At 52.6% G+C, this 9,900-nt stretch overlaps 1 protein-coding gene across 2 annotated transcripts; it reads right to left on the reverse strand.

Moving 5' to 3' along the window:
• Nucleotides 1–4,459: 4,459 nt before the first annotated feature.
• Nucleotides 4,460–9,869, reverse strand: TMEM186 (transmembrane protein 186). Of its 2 annotated transcripts, none has more exons than XM_055340045.1 (2): nucleotides 9,727–9,869; nucleotides 4,460–5,945 (listed from the first exon to the last, which is right to left on the reverse strand). In XM_055340045.1, exons 1-2 carry the CDS (start codon nucleotides 9,727–9,729, stop codon nucleotides 5,307–5,309), a joined length of 642 nt encoding a protein of 213 aa, XP_055196020.1. In that variant the 5' UTR covers nucleotides 9,730–9,869; the 3' UTR covers nucleotides 4,460–5,306. The 2 variants fall into 2 exon arrangements, with proteins under 2 accessions (XP_055196020.1, XP_055196019.1); XM_055340044.1 differs by lacking the exon at nucleotides 9,727–9,869 and adding an exon at nucleotides 7,306–9,646.
• Nucleotides 9,870–9,900: the final 31 nt, after the last annotated feature.

Consider the following 9,900-nt stretch of genomic DNA (forward strand, 5'->3'; position numbering starts at 1 on the left):
CTAGTCCCTCCACCTGGGTCTCTGCCTCTCTCTGTGTGTCTCTCATGAATAAATAAATAAAATCTAAAAAAAAAAAAAAATACAGATAGCCTGGCAACTACTAGAGTGTGCAGGGGCGGGGACTGGTGGGTTTCGTTGACTTTGCCGGTGTCGATTCGGGGGAGTTTGGATGGCTCCAGGGTTCGGCCTCCCGTGTGCTGCAGGAGCCCCGCGGTGGTGGAGGTGCCCAGGGATCTGGGCCGCCAGCTTGCAAGGAAGGGGATGGAGCGATGCCTTTGCCGTGTGTGCCCTCTGCTGGTCCTGTGCGAGCAGACCACACACGGAAACCCAGGCTCTTTGGGGCCAAGGCTGTTGAGAACGGGGCTCCCACCTCCAGTGCGGTGACGACGCTCCAGGGCAGCGCCGGTCAACCCAGGCCACATGGGAATCGCCAGGGGACCCCTGACAATGGCAACGCCTGGTCATGGGCCCACACAAGGATTTTTTTTTTAAAGATTTTATTTATTTATTCATGAGAGAGAGAGAGAGAGAGGCAGAGACACAGGCAGAGGAAGAAGCAGGCTCCATGCAGGGAGCCCGATGTGGGACTTGATCCCGGGACCCCAGGACCAGGCCCCAGGCCGAAGGCAGCGCCAAACCGCTAAGGCACCCGGGCTGCCCCGCAAGGATATTTTTAAAAAGCTCTCCAGGTGATTCTGTACGCGGAGCCAAGAGCTGAGAACCACTTCTTTGGGGAAAAAAAAAAAAAGTTGGCCCAGGAACACGAGGTCCCCGAAGGCAGGAGTTGACTCTGCTGTTTTCTGCCCTGATGGTCTATTTCTGAAATTCCCAGCCTGGCTGCACTTCAGAATTGGCTTCACACTTGTCAGAAAGACAGATTCTGGGGACCCATCCAGACAGAACTGAATCTCCAGGGCCGAGGTTCACGCAGTCGCTAGCTACAGCTAGACCAGCCCCAGGGGTTATCCAAGTTCACTCCTGCCTTTAATGAGGTCCGAGTCCAATCATTAATACCTATTAAGACTTTTGATAGGTAAAGACTATCTTTGGGGAAGGGGGTTCACAGTCACGGAAGGAGCTGGCAAGCAGGTGAGGGAACCCTATGGAAAAAAACCCACAGCCACACGGAACTGCTATATAACAGACTTCTCTGTGCAACAAAATCTTCACTACAACGTCTTGAGCATGAATAATAAGCCCCCTTACACCAGGGAAGAAACTGGAGAGACAAGAGTTCTATGCAGACATCTAGGCAGAGAGACTGTCTCTGCCTGGACGTGGTCAAGGGCAGAGTCGTGGAGCAGGGAAGACAGCTGGGGTACGGGTGGGACCAGACCACGTTAGGCCTTGTTGGCCATGGTAAGGACTTCAGTTTTGGGTTTTTGTGTTTTTTTAAAGACCTTGTTTATTTATTTGCCACACACAGAGAGAAACAATGAGAGCACAAGCAGGGGGAGCAGCAGAAGGAGAGGGAGAGGGGGAAGCAGCCCCTCCCTGCTGTGCAGGGAGCCCAAAGATGAGGGGCTGGATCCCGGGACCCTGAGATCATGACCTAAGACGAAGGCAGGCGCTTCACCGGCTGAGTCACCCAGGCGCCCCAGGACTTCGGTTTTTACAGCAGTGATGTGATTTTTTTTTTTAGGATCACTTTGGTGATCTCAGGGTCCTGAGATGGAGCTCTGCATTGGGGCACCATACTCAGTGGGGAATCTGCTTGGGGATTGTCTCTCCCTCTCCTCCTGCTCACATTTCCTCAATCTCTAAATAAAATAAATAAACGCTAAACACACACACACACACACACACACACACACACACAGGATCACTTTGACTGCTGTGAGAACAGACTCTAGAAGGGGAAGGATCATGGAGGCAGCAGGGCACAACAACCCAGAGAAGACGTGAGGGCGATGTGGATCAGAAGGGCCGGGGTGCACAGGTGAGAGGTGGCCAGCTTCTGGTCGTATTTTGAGTCAGCCCCAAACAAGAAGGCAACGGAACCACATGCCGTTTCCCCTGAAAAGGGGTCGAGGCCCCCCAGGATGCCCAGGCTCTGGGTCAGGGCTCCACGAGTGTTCTTCTGCATGCAGAGCCCTTGCATCTGGGAAAACCAGATAGTGGGTGGGTGGGTGCCCAATGTCCCCAGACACCTGAGGAACACAAACACACACTCCCCAGACTAGGGTCTCCAACCACTGGAATCAAATCCACAAACCTCCGACCTCACATCTGCATCTTTACTACAACAGAGTACAAATTACCAAGTGCTGATTCTTCTTCGGGGCACCTGGGGGGCTCAATTAAGGAAGCATCTGCCTTCGGCTCAGTTCATGATCCCACAGTCCTGGAATCGAGTCCCACATTGGGCTCCCTGCTTCTCCCTCTTCCCCCCCGACCCCAATAAAAAATAAAATCTTTAAAAATAAAAATTAAAGCTCCCACAATTCCTCTCCCCGTTCTTGCCTTTCTGACCCTGCAGGCTTTCCCCAGGTGTTAGGATCAACCCCCCCACCCCCAGCATGCACACCCGGCTCTTGCTCTTGTCCCCCACCCCACAGCTCTCGGTCACCGAAGGCCCCCATACACTGGTTCACGTCCATCCTCCCTCCCCCAGACTCCTCCAAAGCCCCCTCTTCATGGCCGGCGCTGAGCAGGGCCTGGCATGAGAGATTTGCGCAGAATGAAGGGCTGATCTGGAAACTTGCAGGAACAGACGGTCTTGTGTTATGGGCTTTACTCACGTCTGTGAAATGGAATAAATTAACTACGGAAACCTAACTTCTTTCATGTTAGTGACTTTTCTCAAAATGCCATGTTGTGTCTAGGGAGAAGGCTCTCTTCATACTTGATATGCCACTTTTTTTTTTTTAAGGGAGGGAGGGCGGTGTGTGTGGGGGAATAGGGTAGCAGAGAAGCAGGCAGGCTCCACGCCCGGTGTGAGGCCTGACCCAGGCTCCACCCCACGACCCTGAGATCATGACCTGGAGCTTAACCCAGAGCCCCCCAGGCGCCCCATGATAGGCCACATTCTTTTGTAACAATGGGTGGAAAATGGAAACGACTTACATAGTCAAGGTTAAGGGAAGAGCTGCATCCACTCCGTGGAGTATTTCGCAATTCCTGAATTTGTTTCTACGCAGATTATTTAAATGAAAAAATTCATATAATTACCTGCACTTTTTATTTTATTTTTTTAACATTTTAATTTTTTTTTTTTTTTTTTTATTTACGATAGTCACACAGAGAGAGAGAGGCAGAGACACAGGCAGAGGGAGAAGCAGGCTCCATGCACCGGGAGCCCGACGTGGGATTCGATCCCGGGTCTCCAGGATCACGCCCTGGGCCAAAGGCAGGCGCCAAACCGCTGCGCCACCCAGGGATCCCGCACTTTTTATTTCAGGTAAGGTACGCTGCCTGTTTTCCCCAATTCTACGGAGATCTAATGGACATTCAACACTGTATCAACGTGCACAACGGAAGGATTTGTATTTGCATTTGCGTGTGTTGCACAGGGATTACTACAACATGGTTAGTTCACAGCAGGCATGTCACATAGTTACAAGGTTTTTTCCGGTGACAGAATATTTTTAATGGTTTAAGACAGTCACATGTTACGTGAAGCAGAACAACCCAAACGGTTCCAGGGACAGGACATCGCTGTTTTTAGGGAAGCCTGGCCGTGCAGGGAGACCCCGCTGCACACCCATGAGGATGGCTGTCATCCAGAAGACAGACCTGGAGAAACTGGAACCCGCATGCATTGCTGGAGGGACATAAATTCACGCAGCCACTGGGAAAGTTCAGCAGCTCCTCGGAGAGTTAAACCTAGAGTTCCTGTATGATCCAATAATTGCACTTCTCACACTTGAAGGAACTGAAAGCAGGGACTCAGATTTCTGTCCACCAGTGTTGACAGGAACGTTACTCACAATCCAAACGTCCAGGGCAGCCCGGGTAGCTCAGCTGTTTGGCGCCGCCTTTGGCCCGGGGCCTGATCCTGGGGTCCCAGGATCAAGTCCTACATCGGGCTCCCTGCATGGAGCCTGCTTCTCCCTCTGCCTGCTGTGTCTCTGCCCCTCTCTCTGTGTGTGTCTCCCATGAATAAATAAATAAAATCTTAAAAAAAAAAATCCAAATTGTCCATCAACGGATAAACAAAATACGCTACACGTACATTCTTCAGCCCCAGAAAGGGACGAAGCTCTCCTACACGCTACAGCATGGATGCACCATGAGACCAGAAGGTCAGCCGAAGGAAGCCGGACATAAAAGACCACACAGTGTAGGATTCCATGTACAGGAAATGCCCAGAATAAGCAAATCCAGAGACAGAAAACGGGTGAGTGGTCACAGGGGCCAGCCGGAGGACGAAATGGGGAGCGATGTTTAATGGGCACAGAGTTCCTCCGAGAGATGATGAGGGAGTTCTGGAGATGGGACAGAGAAGGTGGCCGCACCACATTGTTATGTACTTTAACGCCACTGAACCTTATGCTGAAAGGCGGTTACGGGGAATAGATACATTTACGTTACGCATATTTTACCACAATAAAAAAAGCCTGGAAGTCCGTCCACACAACAAAACATTTAGTTACTGACTTCTGGGTGGCCGAAGTATAAAGATCAGGTCCTCCTTCTGCTTTATTCCGTCAGAGAGCATAACAAACACTAGGAGTGACTGCAGGGAAGGGCAGCGCATACAATAAGCTGCAGTTTATAACAAAGCCCTGCGACAGGAGGGCCCCCAGGCGTGGGGGGGGGGGTGCTCACAGGGTGACACCCATCCCAGGGGCTGTGTGGTCACCATCTCGGCAGTTCCTTCCCAGCCCTGAGGGGAAATCCCCACCAGCAGCCTGGAAGCCTGGCACCACACCGACCTTGACAGTGACTGTACTCTCACTCCCAGCCCGTGAGACAGGCAGCCTTTCCCTTTCAAGGATGCAGACTCGACAGCCTGCCCCGGGACAGGGGGATGAGGGATCACAGCACCCAAGTGTTCTCACACCCAACCTCCGGGCCCCCGCCTCACCTCCCCGCCTTCTGGTTCACTGCATGAACCCACACCGCTTCCTGCAAGAACTGGCCGTTAGCAGAAACTTCTCCCATGACCTGGCTCCATGTCCCAGGCAAGCGTGGGATGAATTTGCACTAAGGACCTCTCATAAACCCGACTACTCGTTCCTGCCCCATGAACCTCCGCATCCCAGAAACAAGGCCCTGGAGGCCCTGGCAAAGCCTTCAGCTGCCTGACCCCGTTCTTCGGCCTCACCCACACCCTCAGCCGTCCTGCCGGAGATCCGGGCAGCTCATTTGGGGGTGTCCAGTGTCCCAAACACCCGTGTGAAACGTTCTCTGTCCAAGACACGTCCGTAGCGCAGAGTGAGATAGAAGGTCTGCTTCCCACTGTACTGCTGGATACGCATAAACAGCTCCTGGGGCCGGTCGCTGGTCTCTGTCATGGGCACCACATCAGCCACGGGCCAGTCCGTGTCCTGCCGCCGGCCCCAGAAGGTCAGGTGGGCCACCCGCAGCATGGTGCACGCCTCGTTCACATACAGGATGCCCACCAGCCTCCGGAAGAAATGGCTCATCCAGCAGAGCATGGCCAGGGCGAAGCCAGCTATCCCGCCCGCAAAGTACAGGGAGCTGAGGGTCATGAGGCCGTGCGAGTACCAGTAGAAGCCAGGCGGCAGGGCTAGCAGCGTCAGCGCCGTCTGTGCCACCTTCAGCCGGGACAAGTACCCAAAGGTTCTGATAGCATCAAACCGGTAGATGATCTGGAATTTCTCTGCCTCCGTGCCTGCTGCCTTCTCCTTCAGGGTGGGGGCCCTGCTCCCCAGCCACCTCCCAGGATCCTGCCCGGTGCGGCACCACAGCCCGCAGATAGGCCTTCGCCATGCAGCTGCTGGGCCTGGCAACCGTGGCACAGCTCGGAGGAGGGCAGCCTGGAAGGGAGAGAGACCGTTGCTTTTTTGGAACTCAACCATGAGAATTGCAACATAAAATATCTGCAGAGCATCCTACCTAGAGATTCCTGCCAATCCTGTGAGGCTACTACTATTGCCAGAGACACGGGGAAAGATGCTTTAAACTCGTGTGATCTTCACACAAGCGGTGCCAGACAGGTGCCCCTACAGTTGACCCTTGAACAATGCAGGGGCTTTTGGACACCAGCCCCCCACGCAGTCAAAAATCCACATGTAACCTTCCACTCCTCAAAAACTCAACTACTAATAGCACAGTGTTGACCAGGAGCCTTACTGGTAAGTCAAATAACACGTATTTTTTTGTTACGTGTATTTTATACTGCATTTTTACAATAAAGTCAACTAGAGAAAAGCATGTGATTTTAAAAATCATGAGAAGGGCACCCGGGTGGCTCAGCCGTTGATTGTCTACCTTCGGCTCAGGGAGTGATCCCAGGGTCCCGGGATCGAGTCCCACATTGGGCTCCCTGCAAGGAGCCTGCTTCTCCCTCTGCCTGTGTCTCTGCCTCTCTGTGTGTCTCTGATGAAAAAATATATAAAATCTTAAAAAAAAAACACACAAAAATCAAAACCATAAGTACCTTTACAGTACTTCACTGTATTATCAACACCATTAGGTTTACCTTGTTTACCAGATGGAACTATCAGTACCTACGTTGTTTTATACACAACATATAAGACACTGTGGATAGTATACACGTTACTAACACTAGACACAAAAAAAGAAAGATAATAAGAAAGGGAAATTTCTATTTATTTGTAAGGACAATGATTCATGGATTGTAACAGAGAAGCAGTAATAGGGTTGCTTTATGACAGCCTAGTGTAATCGATAATACTGTTTCCCAGGAGCCTCGCCTGTACACTAATGAATGAATCATCCTTATAAAAGTTTTATGGCACACAGGGTTACAGTCACTCATAATACAGTATCAGAAACACTGTTCTTTAAAGAAAAAAACGACTTAGCTGTGATGATAGTCTGATATGCATTTTCTCCAATTATAGGAGGAGAGAGAGGGGGGCGGGAGGAGGGAGGGGGTGAGGGGCATGCGTCAGGGCAATGTAAATCTTTGAAAGCAAAGTTACCAAACCCTAAGAAGACACGGCGTTAATTTTATATTAAATACCACTCGCCTTCGCCTCTGAGGCTAGGCTACCCATTTCCAAAGGAGTCTTGTACATGATGTTGTGCAGGATGAAGACCCAGGGGGAGGGCGGCAGGGGGGACAAGTTCTTGCCGCACAGGGACTAGATTTTCACGTGAAGACACACACGGGATAAGCAAGTTTAACTGTGCGGCACGAGGACTACTTACTACGTGGAAGTGGATCAGCGGGAAGGCCTTCATCCTCCTCACCATCTCCCCGCTGAGTAGGCTGAGGACCAGGAGGCAGAGGGGCTGGCCCTGGGGTCACAGGGGTGGGACAGGTGGAGGAGGCTGAAGGGGCAGGCAGGAGAGGCAGGCACGCTTGGGGTAACTTTACAGAAATATATTGTAATCTCGTCTGACTTTTCTGCTTTTTCATTTCTCTGAAGATGATTCTACAGGATACCAATCCCCCTTCCACCACCTGCTTTAGTCTCAGTGCCCATATCACAGAAAGGTCCATGTCAGAAAAGAAGTCGAAAGCTGTCTTGAATAATCGAAACCCTTCTGCCAGGTTTTCTGGTGTCAACTTGTTTTCCGCCCCTGCGTCTTCTACACCCCCCTCACCTGGCCCTGGTCCACAAGCTCTCATCTCCACCAAGGCGCCCGGGGTGAATCCCTCTGGCGTGGTGTCTATGGGTTCTTGAGGTGGGAACTCATTGGTGGTCTCTTGGTTGGCAGAAGCTGCTTCTCCCGCTCCCGGACATTTTTTAAGCCAAACTTCTTTCTAAAATTATCAAACCATCCTTTGCTGGCATTAAACTCTCCAGCTTTAGTTCCCTCACTTTCCTCTTGCTTTAAGTTGTCATACAGCGACTACGCTTTCTCTTGAATCATATTAGAGTATAGGGATGCCTTTCTCATAGCAATCCTGCACCCACATAAAAGCAACATTTTCAGTACAAGATAAAAAAGCGTCTCGCAAAAAGTGCAAGGTTTTTGTGCCTGCGGTCGTGGCTTTCTCGACGGTTTCCCGGACTTCCTCTTCTTTTTTGACAATGGCCTCTACGCTGGATTCGTTTATCTTGAAATGATGGGCAACAGCAGCCGCAGACTTTAATTTACTGTACATATCGAGCAATTTGACTTTTGCTTGTAACGTCATGACTTTTCTCTGCTTCTTGGGAGCACTTCCGGAATCATGAGCGGCGTTTCGTGTGGGTCCATGGTGTTATTCAAGGTTTACGGTATTGCACTAAACACCATGAAAAATACGCGAGAACCACAGGATCACTTCTGCCATTCAAATTGGCGACAAACTGCTTGCGTGGAGACGATGAGCAGCGCACACCGTTTTAAGCTCATACCACACCTGAGATCACCAACAGGGGGTGGCTGTGGGATTATTACAGTAGAACGGGGCGTCCTGTCGTTTAATTTTATGCGGTCAGTATTTATGACTGCATCTGTTTGTTTTCCTCGACTGTGAGTGATGCCGTGCACAGTCTGTAAGGGTCTCTGTGCGTTTTGATGAACTTTTTATAACAAACTTGTGCATACTGTATGGCAGCAAATAACAAACTAGTATCTACATGTATTCTAGGCACTTGTGACATACCTAGCTTGCTTCTTATTTTTATAGTGTTTCTAGGCTATGCCGTTGGTCTGGCGGGTTTTTCAAATTGCTGCAAATCTCCAAAATATCTTCCTTCCAATGTATTTATTTTCAACAACCCGGGCAGCCGGGGTGGCTCAGCGGTTTGGCGCTGCCTTCTGCTCAGGTCGTGATCCGGGGTCCTGGGATCGAGTCCCACGTCGGGCTCCCTGCCATGGAGCCTGCTTCTCCCTCTGCCTGTGTCTCTGCCTCTCTCTCTCTCTGGGTCTCATGAATAAATACTAAAATCTTAAAAAAAAAAAAAAAAAGCAATCCACACAGAAGTGGACCCACAGGATGCAACCCCGCATAGTTCACGGGTCAAGGGTACTTCCACTTTACCAGAGGGTTAGGCACAGAGACGGTGAGAGGTTTACCCAAAGACACACAGCCAGCGAGCGGCGCAGGGGCTGGCTCTCAGACCGGCCCCCTTCTCCGCAGGCAGCTCCAAGAGGCACAGGAGAGGTGGCAGGGCCTGCGTCCATCCGGCAAATACCTGGGGGCCGACTGCGGGCTGGGCCCCGGATGCACAAGGCCGTGGGAACGTCCTCCCCGCACGAACCTCTGCGACACCTGTCGTGAGGCCTCCTCGGTTCTCCGTCCGGTGAGAGCATCCTCGTGGCGGCTGAGGGGGAGCGCTGCCTTCCAGGCCCGGCTGGGGAAGGGCGGGGGCGGGGGCGGGAGGCGCCAACCCACCGCACGAGGGTTGCGTCCGGTGCGCGGCTCCCCACCGGGGCTGCGAGGCCCGCCGCCCTGGGGCCCGGCCCCGGCTCCCACGGTCCCCGGCGGGGGCTCCCGGGGCCTCCCCAAGCCAGACGCGCTTTCGAAGGCAGACGGGCGGGCGGGCGCGGCAAGCCTCAAGCCACGCCGGAGCCCGCCCACGCGCGGACTGTCCGAATCGGAACTCCAGGACTCGCCCTGCCCCCCGCCACCCCGAGAGCGCACCGCCCCCCCCCCCCCGCAGTTCCCGCACTTCCCACCACGCGCGCTCTTACCATGGCCGCGCGGACGCCGCCGGAAGTGAATCCCCTGTTGCCCCGGAACGTCTAAGGGCGCCTAGCTCGGCCGTAATAGGACGCCGGGTGGGCGCGCGTTGCATCCTGGGATTTGTGGTTCCAAGACGCTCTCCGGCGCGAGTCCCCGGCACTGTGGGAGGAGAAAAAAAAAAA

The sequence above is a fragment of the Nyctereutes procyonoides genome, unplaced genomic scaffold (genome assembly GCF_905146905.1).
Source record: "Nyctereutes procyonoides isolate TBG_1078 unplaced genomic scaffold, NYPRO_anot_genome, whole genome shotgun sequence".
In the NCBI taxonomy this organism is placed as follows: domain Eukaryota; kingdom Metazoa; phylum Chordata; class Mammalia; order Carnivora; family Canidae; genus Nyctereutes; species Nyctereutes procyonoides.